Below are 21,239 nucleotides of genomic sequence, written 5' to 3' on the forward strand. Positions count from 1 at the left end.
AAAATATGTTATTCCAGGAACCCCCTCAGAAGCAAAGATTTGAGTTAAAAACGTTGAAAGAATATATATTCCAAATTTGCGCCACATTTTCACGATTTTTCAAAAATAGCAGACCTACAAGCTATGAGCTTGTAGATCTGCTATTTTTCAATAGCGAAAGTATAACGTAATGCCTAAAACACCAAAAGGGGTTCCCACCCAAAATGGGCTAGACACACGCTGGACACCACCGCAGCACAGCAGGAGCTCAGGTACAGAAAGAGAGAGAGAGAGAGAGAGAGAGACACTGGACAGTAGCAGGACTCGGGTACACTAGTCTTGCGTGGCCAAACCATTGCCTCCCGCAATTTTCAAATGTTTCCGGTCATACAGTCTGGAGCACGGTAATTGTAAACCTTTACTTGTCGAGCCATGAGGCCCATAGAGGCAGGACCCTATCTCCTGTTTCTGTAGCGTCAGCCAGCTTTATGTACCCACCCCCCCCCCCCCTGGAGCTGATTAGCTACACCTGGCCTACAGGCCACTGCACCATGGATGCCCTACACCTCAGTAATGGGCTGCGCCCACCCAGGGCACCCCTCTGTGGATTTGTCTATACTGTTGAACAGCAGAAACTCTGGTACAGAGAGAGATGGAGGGGAGGGAGATGATGATGGATAAGAGAGAGGGGAGGAGGAGGAGGAGGCAGGGGGAGACTGGGAGCGGAGAGGAAGAGATGGCGGTAGGCGGACTCTATACTAGAATGTGCCAAGCACCAAAAATAGCAGATCTACAAGGTCACAATGCGTCGCACTGTGTATACCTTCTATATGGACGGAAGAGGTTTGGACATTTGCGCGCTTTCATGAATGGTCTTATTCAACTAAAGGATCTTCTCTTTTCCTCTCCTCTCCTCTCCTCTCCTCTCCTCTCCTCTCCTCTCCTCTCCTCTCCTCTCCTCTCCCCTCCCCTCCTCTCCTCTCCTCTCCTCTCCTCTCCTCAGGTCTCGTAGGGAGGCAGAGTTGAGTGACCTCCAGCGCTGTGTGGAGGAGGAGACGAGGAGACATGAGGCTCAGCTGTCTGAGCTCAGAGTCAAACACTGTGCCGCCATAGACAACCTGCAGGAACAACTGGATAACAGCAAGAGAGTGAGAGACACACACACACACACACACACACACACACACACACACACACACACACACACACACACACACACTTTGCGTTCTTTAACCCATTTAGACCTGAGATCAGATTCTAAAAATGTCTTCTACATCCTGACAGTTTTCTGAAAAAGCTATGTTTCTATGTCAGTCGTTCTTAGATTTTTCAAAAATAGCAGACCTATGCTAAAGCATAACATAATGCTAACACCAAAAGGGGTTCCCGCCCCAAAATGGGTTAAAGACTGATTAACAAGGACATATCATATTAGGTGCGTGGCGTGCCCCCACGACGATTATAAGAACATTTCGTCCCTGGTGCCTACAACATGTCTGTTCTGTTCCAGGCGCGTCAGTCTCTGGAGAAGGCCAAGGCCGTGCTGGAGGAGGAGAGGCTGAGCCTGAGCTCGGAGCTCAAGGCGCTGCAGGGGGGCCGCGTGGAGAGCGAGAGGGGCCGCAAGAGGGCCGAGGGCCAGCTGCAGGAGCTCAGTGCGCGCCTGGCGCAGGCCGACCGCGAGAGGGAGGAGAGGGAGGAGCGGGTGCACAAACTACAGGTGAGGGGAGGGAGGAGCGTCCCAGGTTAAAGACTGAAAAGGAAACAACAATCGTGGTAAATTTTTTTATTTTTATGGTCTCTAATCATAAATCCAAATATTAACGGTACCCATCTATCCAAATCTGTTTGTATTTCCTTTGTGATATATTGAGCCACACTTTACCCACTTTACCTTTATAAAGGATGACCAGATTCCATCATGGTTCATATTTAATCTTCGCCGCTTTTTAAAATAAATCCTGACATTCTGTTGTGAGGACATAATTATGGCAATCTGACGTGAAATACCCAGAATGTTTCGAGAGATCTGGAAAATACTACTGTACAGTACCTCTCCATCAGGTGGACACCTGTTAGCCTGGAAACCAGACCAATCTATCCTGACACCGCCAGATGGTGGCAGTAGAGAGCATAGACATATAAAGGTAGACGCCCCTTTCGGCTCTGGAGTATATGTGCTCAAGGGAGGGCAAAAAAAATCCCGAGATTCCTTGCGAAGCCCTGCGGGAGCATGAGCGTGCGTCAAAGAGCGCATGTTCGGGTCTGATAAGTCCCGGAAAAGATGCGCTGTGATTGGCCAGTAGTCACTTGAGTGGCAGTGTGACGTAGTGTGCCGTAGGTTCCCTGTTCCCTCCCCCTGTAAGGAACCTGTGAACTCAATGCTGAGTCAGGTTAAGACCAATCTGCCAGTGCAAAAACAATTTGTTCTGGCCCCGCTCGGTTGTGATTGGATTTCCCTGCCCCCGAAGTTGTGGGGCACCAGTCAGGGGCCCAGTATAGTAAATACGGAGAGATTCCAGACTAATATCTATGCAGTGATGTTAGTCTGGCCTGGTCACTGCAGTGAAATGATAATTAACCCTTTCGTTTTGTCATGCGACATTATGTTGAAAATGGCAAGATGTACAAGCTCACAACGTGTCACATTGTGACTTGCGGAGCTTTTAGATCTGCTATTTTCTTTGCTATTTTTGAATTGTCTGTCTGTCTGTCTGTCTGTCTGTCTGTCTGTCTGTCTGTCTGTCTGTCTGTCTGTCTGTCTCTCTGCTCCAGTGTGAGGTAGAATCTCTGTCCAGCGCTCTGTCGTCGTTGGACTCCAAATCTCTACGTCTAGCTAAAGAGGCCAGCAGCCTGGAGAGCCAGCTCCATGACGCACAGGTAGCGCACGCACGCACGCACGCACGCACGCACGCACGCACGCACGCACGCACGCACGCACGCAGATTCAAGTTCTCAGTCGCCACGACTGATTTCAGTCATTTGGATTCCATAGAAAACAATAACCGATAATAGGCTCTACCTGCAAGCTTGTAGATACAGTAGAGCCTATTTTCAGTTATTATTTTAAAGATCAGAGCATTTAGTATAGTCAAATTTCATAAAAGCAAAGGTTAAAGCCTCAATCTGTGATTTCTTCACCTGTAGAACAGCAGAAACTATTGCCAAGACATCATAATTTGACATGTAATTGTCTCCACCAGGCCGAAGGCATGGTGAGAGAGTATGTTTTGCACTCCGTCCGTGTGTGTGTCCGTCCGTGTGTGTGTGTGTGTGTCCGTCCGTGTGTCCTTCCGTCCGTCCGTTACCAGCTAATCTCCGGCACCGTTAACCCGGTCGATGCCAAACTTTGCACACACACTCCCTAGATGCCAACGATGAACCTCTGCCCCGCATTTTCCAGAACGGCCTGTTATAGCGCCACCATGAGGCAGCTTTTCACATTTGTTACCTAAAACTGCACCGATCTGCGTGAAACGTTGCATGCACACTCCCTAGAGGCCAAGGACAAACCTTTGACCTGCATTTTCCGCATCTGCCTTTTATAGCGCCACCAGGAGGCCGACTTTTGTAAAACACATTTTTGGATATTACTCCTCCAGATTCTGTCCAAAAATCTCACAAATCGTTACACAGTATCTCTATGGTCATGTGCTCAAGTCGGATCTGTCCGATATTTCATATTCCACCCTAATTGGCTATAATTGCCTTTCACAGTTTGCACGATTGCCCCGTTTTGAACAAAAGCCTCAAATCATGAACACAGCATGCAATTTACGTGAAATCTTTCACACATTTTCTTACTAGGCTGAGGAATATATCCCACCCTTTTCACATTGGCCTGTTATAGCGCCACCAACAGGTTGATTTTTGCAAAACAGGTTGATTGGAACAAAATGCCTCAAATCATCCAATTGCCATACAAGGCAAACATGTTTATATTACTACTAAACATTTTGCCAAACATCTCACACAGTGCTATCCTCCTGGTGGAGACCTGTGCCCAGAAGGGCACTTTTTCTAGTTGTTCATAAAACAGCGCTAGTGTTGGGTGGGGGCTAGTTTCACATTGCTTCAGAAAACACACAGATTAGGACAAACATTTCCAGTCGTGAGATTTTATTTTGCTTTAATCCATGCACACACACACACACACACACACACACACACACACACACACACACACACACACACACACACACTCAGGTGAATATGGTTTTACAGGAGAATGTGACCCATATGCGTACAAATGCACACACGCCATCCACACCTTGTACCAAGGTGTGTCTCACCTCCTCTGTCTCCTCTGCGCCTCCTCCCATGCCTGCAGGAGCTCCTGCAGGAGGAGACGCGTCAGAAGCTGGCCCTGGGCTCCAGAGTCAGAGTCCTGGAGGACGAGAGGAACGGACTGATGGAGAGGGTGGAGGAGGACGAGGAGAGAGCCAAGGAATTCAGCAGACAGATACAGACACACACACAACAGGTGGGTGGATGGGTGGGTGGGTGGATGGGTGGATGGATGGATGGGTTGTTAGGGTGGGTGGATGGGTGGGTGGATGGGTGGGTGGATGGATGGATGGGTGGGTGGATGGATGGATGGGTGGGTGGGTGGATGGATGGATGGATGGATGGATGGATGGATGGATGGATGGGTGGGTGGGTGGGTGGGTGGGTGGGTGAAATGCGCGACATAAGCAGAGAAGAAGAAGAAGGCCGACCCGGAAGTGATTGTCCTCTATTGCCGGGGCTGTGTAGTGTAGCGCCGATCGGACTATTATTAGGGTCAGCGCGACCTCAAATTAATGTTTTATTAAGCTCCCAACATCGTACTTTAGCCCATTCTGAGCATTTAAAACACTAATCACCGCGTGCGCGCCGGCTGTGCGCGCGTGCACCAAGGATTGGGCCCTTGATGTAGGCTGTTTCTACCATGGGGGGGTCCTATGGGGTCCAGCCGTGGAAGCGAAAATAAGGTAAAAAAATATAATTTTTAACCCATTTAGGCCTGAGAACAGATTCTACAAATGTCTTGACAGTTTTCTGAAAAACCCATGTTTCTATGTCAGTGGTTTTCAAACTATTTCACGTCAAGGACCCCAAAAATGATATGTAATTGGCCGCCGACAACATCTGAAAATATGTTGTTCCAGGGACACGACCCAGAAGCAAAGATTTGACTTAAAAACGTTCGCTCTGAAAGAATATATATACTCAAAGATTTGCGCCACATTTTCACGATTTTTCAAAAAATAGCAGATCTACAAGTTCATAACGCGGTGCCGCGCTATGAGCTTGTAGATCTGCTATTTTCCAACAGCTAAAGCATAACACAATGCTTAAAAAAAACACCAAAAGGGGTTTCCCGCCCAAAATGGGTTAAAGCTGGATTAATGGCTCTTTAATGGGGTTTAAAAAAACCCACACACAAATCCCTGCGCTTGCTCGTCTGTGTCCCTCCCCCTTGCAGCTGGCGGAGTTGCGTAAGCAGTCGGAGGAGGTGAACGCGGCGGGTGAGGCGGGCGAGGAGGCCAGGAGGAAGCTGCAGAGGGAGCTGGACGGCGCCGTGCAGCGCGAGAGGCAGCGCGAGGAGGAGAAGGAGAGGGCGGAGCGGCAGAGGGAGAGGCTCCGGGAGGAGATCGAGGACATGACGCTGGCGCTGCAGAGGGAGAGGCAGAACTGCAGCGCCCTGGAGAAGAGGCAGAAGAAGTTTGACCAGGTGAGAGAGGGCACATGCGGCCCGCAGGTTGATGTCCGAACATTGTTATATTATTGATTTCAGCTAATGACTAATATTTAAATTATTTTGTATTTATGTCTTTTTTTATGTCTTTTTTATGTCCAATGTATTTGTATAAAGTTAACATAACTATAACTAAATTAATTTGAAATTAAATAAAAATGCTACTTTTTCAAGATTCCCATTCAAATATAGATAATTGCTGATCTACAAGCTCAAAACGCAGCTTGTAGATCGGCTATATTTGCTACGACAGTAATGCGACCAGACGTTTTTATTTATTTTTTGTATTTTTCGTTTTTAGCCATATGAATACAGTTCGAAGGTTTTTATTCCAACAGATAGTCGTTTTAAAGTCATCAAATGGTTACAATTACATTGCAAAAATGTCTCTCTCTCTCGTATTTTGGGGGTGTGAACATTCCTCCATGTATTTACATAGTGTGGTTTCGATTGGTTCATAGCTATGCATTGTTCTCCAGTTACACGCAGCTGACACCGCCCATTAGTAGCAACGTGTTCCTGTCACTGACCCCTGCCCGATTTTTCAAACAATAGCAGATCTGCAAGCTCGTAGCGGGGCACGCGGTGCCGCGCTATGAGCTTGTAGATCTGCTATTTTTCAACGGCTAAAAGTTTAAGAATATGGTTAAAGTGGTTAAAAGCTATAAGGTGACACAGACTTGCCTGTTGTGTGTGTGTGTGTGTGTGTCCGCCCAGTGTCTGGCAGAGGAGAAGGCTGTGAGCGCTCGCCTGGCGGAGGAGAGGGATCGAGCCGAGGCCGACAGCCGAGAGAAGGAGACACGTTCGCTGGCGCTGGCCAGAGCACTGCAGGTACGCATGGTACACACTCACACGCACACATACACACACACTAGGGGTGGGCGATATGGTGATAAATGATCGTATCGTAGTAAAATGTCTCCACAATATGCCCTTTCAGAAATATCATATATATTGTGATACAGTGAATAATGCATAATAATTCTATGATTTGCAGTTCTATACCTTTTAAAATGTATACTTTTGTAGAACGACGGTTTTGTTAGCCAAAATTAACCGCATGGGAAAATTCAAAATATGTATCGTGATACTGCTTGAAAAAATATCTGTGATATTATATTCGCCCACCACTAACACACACGCGACACACACGCACACACACACACACACACACACACACACACACACACACACACACACACACACACACACACACACACTGTTGATGCTATAGTGAGTGCAGTAAAAAGTGTATGTCAGTACTAGCAGGCGGCAAGTATCCGCCGCAGAAAAATCGATGCCAATGCAGAGATAATGAAAACGCTGCCGTTTTCATTAATGGCCTAGAGATGGTGTCTATATTTCCCCTGGCTGCTGCTGCTGCTGCTGCCGGTTGCAGAAGAATTTTCATTCCATTAAAGTCCGCGGGTGATTGAATGGACTTTAGACTTGGTTTTATTACCGTAGTAAACGTTTTCATGAATACTTTATGTTTTCCAACAGTCGGTCGGTCGGTTGTTTAAAGTGTGTGTGTGTGTGTGTGTGTGTGTGTGTGTGCGTGTGCGTGTGCGTGTGCGTGTGCAGGAAGCTCAGGATCAGAGAGAAGAGCTGGAGAGATCCAATAAACAGCTGCGTTTGGAGATGGAACAGCTTGTCAACCAAAAAGACGATGTTGGCAAGAATGTAAGTAAATTCATAACCGTCACTGGTTAGATAAAACACAATGTAAGAAAAATCATCACTTGCTAGATAAAACATAATAGCCTACAATGTTGTGTGTGACTAAATAATATTTCATTTAAATATATACTGTAGTTCTCATATAATTTTAAATTACATACAAATTCATACATATATAAAACAATATATATTTTGACTATTCGTGGTTGCTCAAAATATAAGTTTTAGTGTAATGTGTGCAGTGTTGTTTTTGTCTCTTGAATAGTTATCATTTAATTTTAGTCACATTTTAGTCACCTGGAATGCTTTAGTGTTAGTCTAGTTTTAGTCGACTAAATGTCATAAGATTCGAGTCGACTAAATCTACAGTTGATTTAGTCGACTAAAATTAATTTAGTCGGGCCTTGATGCCGTCGTAATGACTGTTATTACATTTGCTGAAAATAGCCGATCTACAAGCTCACAATGACGTCGCTGCGCAACGCGTTGTGAGCTTGTAGATCTGCTATTTTCAGCATGCAACCTAATGACTTATACTGGATCTCTTGTCCACTAGTCCCTACCTAACACTTTAGTCTAGTTTATATTCGTCAACGAAATTGTCAATACATTTAGTCTTAGTTTTAGTCATCATAGTTTAGTTTTCATTTAGTTTCCATTTAGTTTTCATCAGTGGAAAAAGGTAGTCGACGAACATTTTTTCGTCTTAGTTTCAGTCGACAAAAACGACACAGCGCGTCATGTGTTTGCGTGTGTCCAGGTGCACGAGTTGGAGCGGGCCCGGCGGGCCCTGGAGACGGAGGCCCAGACGCTGCGCGTTCAGACCCAGGAGCTGGAGGAGGAGCTGGGCGAGGCGGAGAACTCCCGGCTGCGTCTGGAGGTCACGCTGCAGGCTCTCAGGGCCCAGTTTGAGAGGGAGATCAGCACCAAGGAGGAGAAAGGGGAGGAGAAGAGGAGAGCCCTCAGCAAACAGGTATACCATGGGGGTGGGCAACTTTGACGATGGAGAGGGGCCTCTATATTTCCACCCTCACTCCAGAGGGGCAACGTTGCATATTACTGTCGTAGCAATTTCTTTTTTTGCTATTATTTGAATTGAAACACTGAATTATTTGTTTTGCTGTTTTTCAATTGGAATCCTGAAAAGTAACATTTTTATTTAATTGCAAATGCCTTTAATTATAGTTACGTTAACTTTTATGAACTAAATACAAATACATTGGACATAAAAAGGACATTTTAATTACTACTCATTGAGCTACTAATTTAGTAAGTAAAGCAGTATTCTGACATTAACCTGAGGGCCGCATTAAAGGACCACTTCACCACTTTTCAACCTATCTTCATATAATAGGTCCTCACTAATAATCATGATAAAATGGCACGATTCTTTTCTACTCAGTCTGTCTCATAGGAGGGCTGTGGGCAGTTTAGAAACCGTCTTCCAGTGACATCATCATTAGGCAGATTTTCATTATCGTCAGAACGATGGCTTCCATTTTCGCATTGCAACTTTTCAGGACTAGAAAGCCTGCAGTTTTTATTAGCTTGTATTCCCCATCGATGATGTCACTGGAAGACGGTTTCTGAACTGCCCCCACAGCCCTCCTATGAGACACAGACCGAGAAGAAAAAATGTGCGCCATTTTTTCATGATTATTAGTAAGGACCTAGTATATGAAGATAGGTTGAAAAGTGGTGAAGTGGTCCTTTAAGTGAATGTGGGGGCCGCATGGTATACCATGTCGCTTTACAGATAATAGGGCTGAGAAATACACCCGGGGGTCAACATGTCCGTACACGGACAAATGTGTCCGTGGCAAAGACTTGCCCTTGCCCGTGGGACATTTTTTGTTTTACTCACCATTATAATGTTCTTATTTTGATCATGAGACCCACCCAAATTCCAGTGGTGGAAAGTAACTAGGTACTTTTACTTAAGTACTTGTGAGGTATTTGTACGTTCATTGAGTATTTCCAGTACTTTTACTTCTACTCCACTACATCTCAGAGCCAAAATTTGTACTTTAACTCCACTACAATTATTTGAAAACTTTAGTTACTAGTTACTTTGGAGATTTTAATTTTGATTAGAAAACATACATTGACCACTTCAACCCTATACATTTCGGCCATTTGAAAATAGCCGATCTACAAGTTCACAATGCGTCGCGTTGTGAGCTTAAAGTACAGTTACTTTCCACCACTGGCAAATATACAGTGACAAAAACCACAAAGGAGTGTTGACTGTATCGTATGTATTATTGTTGTGTGTGCGTGCCAACCTCCCTCCAGGTGAGGGAGCTGGAGGTGCAGCTGGAGGAGGAGAGGAGCCAGCGCTCCCAGGCTCTGTCTGTGAAGAAGCAGCTGGAGGCGGAGCTACAGGAGGCGGAGTCCCAGGTGGAGGCAGCCAATCGCGGCAGGGAGGAGGGGCTCAAGCAGCTACGCAGACTGCAGGTATGGGGAACATCGTAGACATATAAAGGTAGACGCCCCTTTTCCCCCTCTGGAGCGTATGTGCTCAAGGGAGGGCAAAATATTCCCGAGATTCCTTGTGAAGCCCCGCGGAAGCATGAGCGTGCGTCACAGAGCGCATGTTCGGGTCTGTAAGTCCCGGAAAAGATGCGCTGTGATTGGCCAGTAGTCACTTGAGTGGCAGCGTGACGTAGTGTGCCGTCCACTCTTCCGGCGTACCAGTGTAAATTATTCCGCCCTCCCGTCAACACACATGGCTCCAACGAACTGCAGCAGCCAATGAGGCGTCTATTTTAGGCATCTATGGGGAACATGACAACATTATTGTCAATCAATTGTGTTTTTGGCATTGAACGTTGCACAGGTAGGGCAGATATGACCATTAACTTCACTCACAGACATTACTGTAATAATGTTATACTAAAAATAGCTAATATACTAGAAATAGCTGATCTGATTCATGACGTGTTGTAAGCTTGTAGATCAGCTATTTATTTATATACAAGCAATTATGATGATTATGCTAAATAATTGCGATTATCTCAAATAATGTGCGATTATGTAATAATTGTGACGGGCCTAAATGCTTCCACAATGGCTCTCAAAAGTGTCTTAAATTCTCTGGAAAAAATATGTTAAAAGTGTCTGTAAGAACAACAGATATTGGGGTTTCTATGCATACCTGATATCCTGTCTAGGGGTGCGACAGTAAATCGAACTAATTGATTGTAAGAAATAATTGATGATCGATCATTTTATATAATTATCAATGCCTATTTTGGGGCGAGTCATTATAGGCAAAACAGTGAAAACTAGAAAAAGTGCCCTTCTGGGCACAGGTCTCCACCAGGAGGATAGGACTGTGTGAGATGTTTGGCAAAATGTTTAGGAGTAATATAAACATGTTTTTTTGTTTGTTTGTTTTTTGCAACAATTTTTAACCTGTTGGTGGCACTATAACAGGCCAATGTGAAAAGGGTGGGATATATTCCTCAGCCTAGTAAGACAATGTGTGAAAGATTTCACGTAAATTGCATGCTGCGTTCATGATTTGAGGCTTTTGTTCAAAACGGGGCAATCTTGCAAACTGTGAAAGCCAATTATAGCCAATTAGACATATCCGACTTGAGCACATGACCATAGAGATACTGTGTAACGATTTGTGAGATTTTTGGACAGAATCTGGAAGAGTAATATCCAAAAATGTGTTTTACAAAAGTCGGCCTCCTGGTGGCGCTATAAAAGGCAGATGCGGAAAATGCAGGTCAAAGGTTTGTCCTTGGCCTCTAGGGAGTGTGCATGCAACGTTTCACGCAGATCGGTGCAGTTTTAGGTAATAAATGTGAAAAGCTGCCTCATGGTGGCGCTATAACAGGCTGTTGAGGAATATTTGGGGCAGAGGTTCGTCGTTGGCATCCAGGGAGTGTGTGTGCAAAGTTTGGCATGGATCGGGCCAACGATACTGCAAAACATACTCTCTCCCCATGCCTTCGGCCTGGTGGAGACAACACACCATGTTCACAATATTTAATTGATAGAATAATCGCTAAAATGATGGTCCTGTCCTTGAAAGCAATCTTGAAATGATCCGATGACACATCATCTGGCTCTCTTCCACGCCAAGGCTTTATCCATTAGAAGTGGATTATCATCACATCTTTGATGTATTTATTACAAAATGAAATGTATTCATTAACCCATTTAGACTTCTAGTAAGGGCATTTTATCAGGTATTTGACCAATATGGGAACTAAATCGTTACCAAGAAATTTCTTCACCAATGTGTTTCTAAAGGTGTCTAATAACATGTACTAAAAGTTTGAAATTCAACTCCCGTGGGAAATTGAGTTATTAGCATAATATGTGACCGTACCATCAACATCCTATATAAGGCAAAAAAGTCCAAATTTCATCATTTTTTAAGTAGCATGTGACATATGAAACTAGGGTGTTTTCATGATTCTGAATCCATTCCAAGCATTAGTTTTGCACAAAATTAATTTAGAAAAAATCAACCAACCATCTTGGCAGTGTCAGGAAAAATAATGCAGTTTTGAAAGATCATTCTAAAAGCATTTCTGCACTTAAGTGTCTACTGAAAAGTATATAAAGAGTAAGAGTACATGGAGGGGGGGGGCTTTGTGTCTGTGTCGATATGTGTCTGAACCACTAGGGGGCACTGTGTTCAAGCTCAAGTCTCCAATTACACTGCCTAAATTGGGAGAAAACAATAGGTAAAACAAAAGAATAATAATCGGCTACTCTAAATTTAGATGGATTAAAAAAAAACAAAAAAACAATAAACACAAGCCCAAAGGTTCGTTTTTATTCCTTCAGTGCGTTGTGATTGTGAAAAGCTTTGTGTGTGTGTCTGTGTGTGTGTCTGTGTGTGTGTGCGTGTGCGTGTGCGTGTATGTGCGTGTGTGTGCGTGTGTTGCCACTAACCAGGGCCAGATGAAGGAGATGCTGCGGGAGCTGGATGAGACCAAGCTGGCCAGAGAGGAGGTCGTGGCTACGTCTAAAGACAACGAGAAACGCCTGCAAACGCTGGAGGCCGAACTGATACAACTCACTGAGGTGTGTGTGTGTGTGTGTGTATGTGTATGTGTATGTGTGTGTGTGTGTGTGTGTGTGTGTGTGTGTGTGTGTGTGTGTGTGTGTGTGTGTGTGTGTGTGTGTGTGCCGTATCGAGCGTGTTTATCGAAAAGCAGGTGCCTAAATGTAGCCTAACAAGTGCTACAGCATAATATTTTGGGTTGAAAACAGCTTCATCTTGCACAAGTAGCTTACAGAATGGGACCGTGTATTATGTAGTTCACGTATCCAATCTGATCAACGTTGTGGATGGAGAGAGAGAGAGAGATGGGGAGAGAGAGAGAGAGAGAGAGAGAGAGAGAGAGAGAGAGAGAGAGAGAGAGAGAGACAGACAATCTGTCTGATTGATGGATGGATGGATGGATAAACTCATAAAAACAAAACTGTCCAAAACCGACAATTACCCGCCTAATGCAATCTCTTGTATGTGTGTGTGTGTGTGTGCGTGTGTGTGTGTGTGTGCGTGTGCGTGCGTGCGTGCGTGCGTGCGTGCGTGCGTGCGTGCGTGCGTGCGTGCGTGTGTGCGTGCGTGCGTGTGTAGGAGCTGTCGGTGTCAGAGAGGCAGAGAAGACAAGCCCAGCAGGAGAGAGATGAGATTTCGGAAGAGATGATGAACAGCACCTCTGGAAAGTCAGTATCGGTGTTCAATTACACCAAACTATCAATGTACTGTCTGTGTGTACACTACACTGTGTATAATGAGTACCAATGCACTGTGTATACTGTATGTACATGTATGTACATGTATGTACAAACATACTAGATATGTATGAGCTATACATCATATATATCATATATCATATGTACAGAGTCACATTTAGTTATAGCGATAGCTAACAAAATTAGCTAAAGGGATATTTTACTTTAGCCCATTAAGACCTGAGACCAGATTCTACAAATATTTTCTAAGTTTTCTGAAAAACCTCTGTTTCTATGTCAGTGGTTCTCAAACTATTTCAGGTCAAGGAGCCCCAGAATTATCTGTATTCGGCCGCGGACCCCAATCTGAAAATATGTTGTTCCAGCGACCCACCCAGAAGCAAAGATATGAGTCAAAAGCTCATAGCAGATCTACAAGCTCGTAGCGTGGCGCAGAGTGGCACAAGTAGAGCTTGTAGATCTGCTATTTTTCAACAGCTAAAGTTTCAAATAATGGTTAAAGTGTTGAAAAGGTAAGGCGACACAGATGCGTCCTCAGGTCTAAATGGGTTAAAAATAAATGTGGGTCATATCAATGTCTATTCAGGCTTTTAAGTTACTTGATCAAATAAATGAAAAGGTAATTGAAAAATCATGGCAATCATGGTTTAAAGTTACAATGGGTTTGTATAGGAAGGGGGCGTGTCTGATAAAAATAAATATCTAATATGTACTGAATCGAGCAACTTAAAAACTGTCTGGGGTGAAATATATCTAGTAATAATAGTCTGGCATTTTTATATTTCCACTCCATTCTCCACTCGTATGGAGTTATTTTTTTAGTTTTTCTACCAAAAGCTGTGTACGAAGTAAGTGTATACTGTGAGCATTACTACAAATACAGTTTACAATTTAGGCATTTCGCAGTCGTGACTTTATATTCAGAGCATTAAGGTCAACAACACATACATCAAATGCGGAGAGAGACAGTGTGTGGTGCCTCAGTGAACCAGGATCACAGATAAACCTAGCAACCTAGCATCATTCTATCTAAACAATATGCTATCAAATTAATTATCTGTACATTACTGACAATGTGCATGTGCGTGTGTGTGTCTGTGTGTGTGTGTGTGTGTGTGTGTGTGTGTGTGTGTGTGTGTGTGTGTGTGTGTGCATGTGCCAGGTCTGCTCTGTGTGAGGAGAAGAGGAGATTGGATGCGAGGGTTGCTCAGCTTGAAGAGGAGTTAGAAGAGGAGCAGAGTAACTCTGAGCTGTCTGCAGAGAGACAGAGAAAGACTGCACTGCAGGTATACACTCTATACACACACTACACCTGTGTATAATATATATAGTGAAACCAAATGGACCCTTACCTGCAGGTAAGTCTACACAATTAGGGTAGGATGGGCGGCTGTGGCTCAGGATGTAGAGCAGGTCGTCCGATGATCCCTGGGTCGGCGGTTCGAATCCCGGCTCCTCCTCCTGTCCACATGTCATGTCAAGTGTCCTTGGGCAAGACACTGGACTCTATGTTGCCTCCAATGAGTCGGTGCTAGCTCGCCACCATTGGTGTGTGAATGTGGGAAGTGAGGACGCTGGCGTCGACCGTTCGCCGCCTCACCTCCCAATGTATGAATGAATGAACCATTGTAAAGCGCTTTGAGCACTTGGAAAAGCGCTGTAAAAACGCAATTTATTATTATTATGAGTGAAGTGGCGAGACTAGATGCAAAGTGAGCGCCTGGCGTCTATACTCTGGCGTCCCCGTGCAGATGGAGACCATGACGGTGCAGCTGCAGGGAGAGAGGACGCTGTGCCAGAAGGCGGAGGCGTCGCGCGAGCAGCTGGAGAGACACAACAAGGAGCTGAAGGCTCGCCTGGGAGAGCTGGAGGGAGCCATCCGGGGGAAACACAAGCTCAGCGTCACCGCCCTGGAGACCAAGATAGACTCCATGGAAGAGCAACTGGAGCAGGAGAGACAGTGAGGACATGCGCGCGCGCACACACACACACACACACACACACACACACACACACACACACACTCACACAAACTGACGTTCTGTTATCAACGTTCTCCTTTGCTTAGTATAAAATGTCCTGTAAGCTCATCCCATTACTTTCTCTCTCTCCCTCCCTCCCTCTCTCTCTCTCTCTCTCCCTCTCCCCCCCCCCCCCCACCAGGGAGCGAGCTATGGCCAACAAACTGGTGAGGAAGACAGAGAAGAAGCTGAAGGAGGTGATGATGCAGGCGGAGGATGAGAGGAGGCACGCGGACCAGTACAGAGAACAGGTATGATGGAGAATGAGAGGTTTCTCCAGTACAGAGAACGGGTATGTTGGAGAATGAGAGAAGGACCAGTACAGAGAATCAGTACAACCCCTAACAGTGGGACGTGCCTCAAGGACCTCCCTAGGGAGACGCCCGAGAGGCATCCTAACCAGATGCCCGAACCACCTAAGCTGGCTCCTTTCCAGGCGAAGGAGCAGCGACTCTACTCCGAGTCTCTCTTCGCGTGACTGAACTTTCACCCTATATCTCTAAGGGAGATGCCAGCCACCCGACGAAAGAAAACTCATTTCGGCCGCGAGTTGTATGTAAACATGCATCTAAATAACATTCTTGGTATTTGTGGTTAAGCAAACCCTGTACTCCAGCAGTCAAGAAGTGATACGAGAAATGAAGAGTGCTACTGTACAATTTACAACGTAGGCGGTCCTAACAGTAGAATATTCAAAAATCAATAATGTGTGTACATTGAAACAAACATTTCTCTCTCTCACACTCTATCTCTCTCTCTCTCTCTCTCTCTCTCTCCCTCCCTCCCCCGTCCAGTTGGATAAGTCCATGGTGAGGCTGCGTCAGCTGAAGCGTCAGCTGGAGGAGGTGGAGGAGGAGAACTCTCGCTCCAACGCTCAGCGCAGGAAGCTGCAGCGCGAGCTGGAGGAGCTGACGGACAGCAGCCAGAGCATGAGCCGAGAGATCAGCGCCCTCCGCAACCAGCTCAGGTGTGTGTGTGTGTGTGTGTGTGTGTGTGTGTGTGTGTGTGTGTGTGTGTGTGTGTGTGTGTGTGACTGTGTGTGACTGTGTGTGTGTGACTGTGTGTGACTGTGTGTGTGTGACTGTGTGTGACTGTGTGTGACTGTGCGTGACTGTGTGTGACTGTGCGTGACCGTGCGTGACCGTGCGTGACCGTGCGTGACTGTGCGTGACTGTGCGTGACTGTGCGTGACCGTGCGTGACTGTGTGTGACTGTGCGTGACTGTGTGTGACCGTGCGTGACCGTGCGTGCGTGCCTAATAGCTGTTCACGTGCATGAGCTGTTTTTCTCACACCTGTCCTGCATGACTATATTTTTAACGTTAATAATTTGTTCATTCGTTGCCCTCTGTTAACATCATGGTTTGGTCTGTGTGTTTTTTTTGTTGCTGTCTTTCTGTGGCTGTGTTTTTACCTAACAACCCCCCCCCCCCCCCCCCCCCCCCCCCGCCCTGTGCCTGTCACATCTAACACACCTGTCTGCATCACACCGTCCGTCACTCAGCCTGCCTGAATGGAGACCAGACAAGTAGGTCACACTGACACTGTGTGCGTGCATGCGTGAGTGCGTGCGTGTGTGTGCGGGACTGCGCGTTTGTGTGTATGTGTGCGTGCGTGTGTGTGTGTGTGTGTGCTGTGTACACACTGCATGTGCTAGCATGTTTTGCATGATACACCATCATTAGTTTTTCTGTGTGATTAATCATCACTGTGATCATTAATTCCATTACCTTAATTTCACTTTAAGTTCATTTTCTTTATTATGTCTTTGCTCGGACCGTCTCTTCCTGCTCCTTGTCTCGTTGGAATAACCACAGTAACGATTAGAAGTCACAAGGCTTTAGTTTGTCCAATCTATGGACTTGTTCGGTTAGGATTTTCCCGGTCTCTCAAACTTATTTTCCGTTTCCCTTTGCATACCATGCGTGCACACACACACACATACACGCACTGCACGCACGCTCAGATTTTTTACCAGCAGAAAATAGTTGTTTTAACTCTGGTAGAACTTTGGGATTGTACCTGTCTGACAATGATCACACGGTCCGTCACTGTCAGTCCAAGTCGGTCCTCTTTATCTGTGCTCTCGTTTGCGAGTCAGCAACCAGAAATTCACTCTCCCTGTGATGGCGCTCGAAACCCGAGCCCATTACAAACTCCATGACAAATTTATCTAGTACCCGGTATCCCGTTATTAAGCATTCAGGTTTAAACTTCATGTTTAAACAATCAAGACAAGAGGCGAATTAAATCTAATCACCCATGCTGGCACAAACAGACAGTAGACAGTACACAACCAGTTAACAGTTTCTTCAATGTTATTTTACAAAAGTAAAAAGGTTACTTGCCTTCTGTCTGTTTGAAAAGTACTATATTTGAAGGCCCTAGTAATATGTAGTCCAAGTGATATCTTTTGGTTAAATACCTTTTATAAAGAGCTGAAGAGACATTTATTCGTAATTATTACAGTACATAATATACTTATTATACTTATAGCACATTAATGAATGGTTGATTTAATGATACTGATAGGCAACATTTCATTTAACTTCATTTAATTTTAGATGGTGGTCCGCGAAATATTAGAAAACGCGCAATAGTGGGCTCCATAAAAGCTCGGAGCGATAAGGTGTTCATTATCAATGAACATTAACGCGCTCCATCCACTGCCTGTAAACCTGTCTCACGTTCTAATGACTAAACAAAAGCTACTCTTCCACAGGCGCGCTCCACTGCCTCTGGCCATGCGTGGCCGTCGAGCGCTGGTGGACGACCTCTCCTTGGAGAACTCTGACTCCGAGGACCCCCCGGCCTCCCCGACGCCCTCCTCTGGTGCTCCGGGGACCCCCACCCCGTCCTCGGACGACGGCGGCCCACCACCATACAGCATCAACAACACCGAGTGACACTGCAGGCGCGCACGCACACACACACACACACACACACACACACACACACACACACGTGCACACACACACACGTGCACACACACACACACACACAGCACATAACGGAGTAACATAGTACATGAATGCAAATTCGCACCGATGTACTCCGTGTCCAGTGCGCACATTAGGAGTGAACACAATCACACTTAGGTACTGTGTAAACAAACCGACTGGTGCATCTACGCTTTTTACAATATCGGCTACTTTTTTTTGCCAGCGTGAGCAGAGAACACGTGCATATACCCGCAAACCAACTGCAGCGAGAGCGAGCCGGAGACCAACTGGAAAACTGGGAAGTGACATTTGTTTTTCACAGAACAGAAAAACCACAGACTTTGTGCGATGTCTGCAATGTCTCTACCTACAGTATATATACAGTGTGCCTCTGGGGAAACCAAACTACATCTCCCAGAGGTCTTAAGTGAGGGAGGGAAGCTTGTTTGTATGCAGGATACAAGGATGCTGTACAGTGCTTACGAAACCATGGCAGGAAACAATATATGGATGCTGTGATCTCCTTTAGGAGCCAGTTCAATATGAAGCCATGTTTAGCTCTTTGATGATGGGGAGATTTCTTTATTTTGTTTTTTTCCCTTTCTCTTTTTTTCTCTTTTGCTTTATAATCTGCCTGGGCTTCTTCTGAAAGAGAATGCAAAGATTGACAATAGTTCCGGAAAGGTGTTCAGACAATCTACACTTTGCAGAAAAAAGGAAAATAAAGTTTAAGTTGGGAAGAGAAATTAAACTGGCCGCTAGCATGGCAGACAACTTAACATATTTTATATTTCAGTAAAAAAGAAAAGAAAGGAAAAGAAAAACAAACAAAAAAATAAATAAATAAAATATCTTGGAATTTTACAATTGCCATAATCTTAATTAGACCAGAAAGAAAGTGCAGCTCGAAGAACTCAAAAGAGTTGTATTTAGAGCGAAAGAGAGCCAGTCATGAGTTAATGTAATTGTACGCGCGCATCAATCGAAATCTTGTCTTTTCAATGCAACTTTTGTCCGAACGCACCGTAAAGCACTGACCATGTGATGATCCCTATACCATCCCCCATGCAGCATCTGTATTTTTTGGGGGGGGATAAACGTTTACAGAAAATAGAAGATCTATTTCGGCGAATATATTTAATGTAGAGCAAAAAAACAGAGAGAAGACACTATCACAGAGCTCTGAGGGACTCCGGTCAACGTTTTGTTTGATAGCTGTGCAGTTTGTATGCTCCCAGACCAGACCAGACCAGATCTGGCTGCCGAGATTGCTGAGATCTCCAGTGAGGTGTGTGTGTGTGGGCGATGCCTGGATCATTTTACTAAACATCAAGCCTCGGGTCTTCTTCCCTACACAACGCGTGTTGTGTGTAGATTTGTGTTTTATTTACAGTATGTGCCGCAGCGTATAGACCAAGGGGCCAGTGAGGCGCTCCAACGTTGAAGCACTGGGCCCTAGTGGTAAGAGGAAGGACTGCAGGCGGACCCGTGCTTTAACACGTAGGACCATCACTCCCTACGTCACCCATACGTCACCCCAGACCTCAAATTTGAGGTCCGGAGGAGGTACTTCCGGCAGTCTTCCGGGTGCTTCAAAACGCCACTGAGCAACTTCATCGAAATGAATAGCTTGGGGGCGGGGCTAGTGCTCCAGTTCGGTCTCTATCCTTTATATACTCTATGGTATAGACCCAGATTGATGACGCGCAATAGGAACACAATATCAGCATTAAACATATACTCATTTCCTCTGTGGTACACGCGCCCTGCCACAATTACAAAGATACACATGAATAAATAAGGCTTTCTCTCGCACCAAGTGCCATTATTTTCCATATTGTCTTTTTTTTGTCTTTCCGTTTTTCTTTTTTTTTGCCTAAGGAATATTACATCCAATATGACGCGTTGAAGTGTCACGCGTATGGTGGTGACGCAGCTGCGTTTTGATTGGGCGCATATCCGATCAACAAAAGTCACATTGAAAAGACAACGGATAAAGCCAGCATCAGCTTTTTTTAAATATTGAACATGGCTGATCAATCATAAGGAACCGGAACAGTATCTACGGTTCACTCCACGAGTCTCTTTACACATAGATCCATTTTTCATATCATATATATGAAGATTTCATATATATTGTGTCATAATAATGCTATGGCACAGTAATATTATACAATAACATAATTTCATAAATGCTTATGGTGTAAAAAAAGCAACTTAGGATTTGTTTAAAATAAATTATAACCTTTTTCAACACATCCAGTAATGGTAGGTAATATTATGTAACGATAGGTAGTTAGGTATTGCGGTAGGGAGGTAGCTAGGTAGTACTAGATAGTTTATTTAACTAAAGTCTTAAACACATTGCTTCTTATCTTCTTATTGACAACAAGCAGTCAGATTCCTATACTTTGTATCAATCTAAATATGAATAAGTTATTGATTGCCTGTTGCATTGTTTTTGTCTTGTTGGCGAGCACTGTCCTTATGATTATTAATGAACGATCAATGTGAGTACTACTGGTATTGACAGCACTGATGTCGGGTTCTGTTCTTTTTTTTTTAGCTTGAACTTGACAAAACTTTTCAACGTAGAGGAACTAAGCGTAAATATGGCAGCGTCAGTGTGTTTGTTTTCTGTTTCCATTGTGAGGTGAGAGCTGGACGACCTCGGAAGACTTAAGTGGTTGACTGGTGGAGAACTGGGGGTTACGAATGTAACCAAAGTTCTATAACAGCGAGCAAGGCTGCTCACTAAGATTCCCTTCTTGTTTGCTTGAGAAGAGAACAATTGTTATCGAATGAAGCCGCAGGGCGTTGACGCACTGTTATACCAGTGCACCGGCGGGCGGGGTCAACGTCATTGCGTCCTAAAGTCCCAGCCATCTATTGTCTGTGAGCTTATAAATAAATGCTTCTGTGTTCACGCCAGGAGGCGCAAACTCCCATAAGTGAGCAGCCTTGCTAAGCTGATTATTAGAACTAGAGCCATCAGGTTTTAATGTCACCGCGAGAGAGAGAAATGTGGAAAATGTTTGGCGTTTCATTTTGGCCTTTTTAACAGGGAAGAAAGTTACGTATGACAGCAAAGCGACTTTTAACTCTGAAAGCAACCTGTGTAGAACGAAGTGTGAAAGTTTGTCTTTTAACA

General features: G+C 44.9%; 1 protein-coding gene and 1 long non-coding RNA gene across 2 annotated transcripts in view; both read left to right on the plus strand.

The window, feature by feature from the left end:
- The window catches only part of myh14 (myosin, heavy chain 14, non-muscle), a 92,615-nt gene extending 73,353 nt beyond the window's left edge, over window positions 1-19,262 (plus strand). The window contains exons 30-46 of the mRNA XM_079504485.1: window positions 983-1,127; window positions 1,490-1,696; window positions 2,752-2,856; window positions 4,307-4,459; window positions 5,444-5,692; window positions 6,434-6,547; window positions 7,301-7,399; window positions 8,157-8,369; window positions 9,692-9,853; window positions 12,320-12,448; window positions 13,008-13,096; window positions 14,289-14,412; window positions 14,878-15,086; window positions 15,290-15,398; window positions 15,942-16,114; window positions 16,651-16,674; window positions 17,869-19,262. Coding sequence (XP_079360611.1) covers window positions 983-1,127; window positions 1,490-1,696; window positions 2,752-2,856; window positions 4,307-4,459; window positions 5,444-5,692; window positions 6,434-6,547; window positions 7,301-7,399; window positions 8,157-8,369; window positions 9,692-9,853; window positions 12,320-12,448; window positions 13,008-13,096; window positions 14,289-14,412; window positions 14,878-15,086; window positions 15,290-15,398; window positions 15,942-16,114; window positions 16,651-16,674; window positions 17,869-18,052 — 2,488 coding nt within the window. The 3' untranslated portion in view covers window positions 18,053-19,262. The remainder of the gene's footprint in view (window positions 1-982; window positions 1,128-1,489; window positions 1,697-2,751; window positions 2,857-4,306; window positions 4,460-5,443; window positions 5,693-6,433; window positions 6,548-7,300; window positions 7,400-8,156; window positions 8,370-9,691; window positions 9,854-12,319; window positions 12,449-13,007; window positions 13,097-14,288; window positions 14,413-14,877; window positions 15,087-15,289; window positions 15,399-15,941; window positions 16,115-16,650; window positions 16,675-17,868) is intronic.
- Window positions 19,263-19,782: 520 nt separating this feature from the next.
- Window positions 19,783-21,153, plus strand: LOC306925597. The gene is made up of 2 exons (XR_013790267.1): window positions 19,783-20,796; window positions 21,077-21,153. It is a non-coding gene; the product is annotated as an uncharacterized lncRNA (long non-coding RNA).
- The last annotated feature ends 86 nt before the right edge of the window (window positions 21,154-21,239 follow it).

The sequence above is a fragment of the Electrona antarctica genome, assembly GCF_951216825.1.
Source record: "Electrona antarctica genome assembly, chromosome: 6".
NCBI lineage: Eukaryota > Metazoa > Chordata > Actinopteri > Myctophiformes > Myctophidae > Electrona > Electrona antarctica.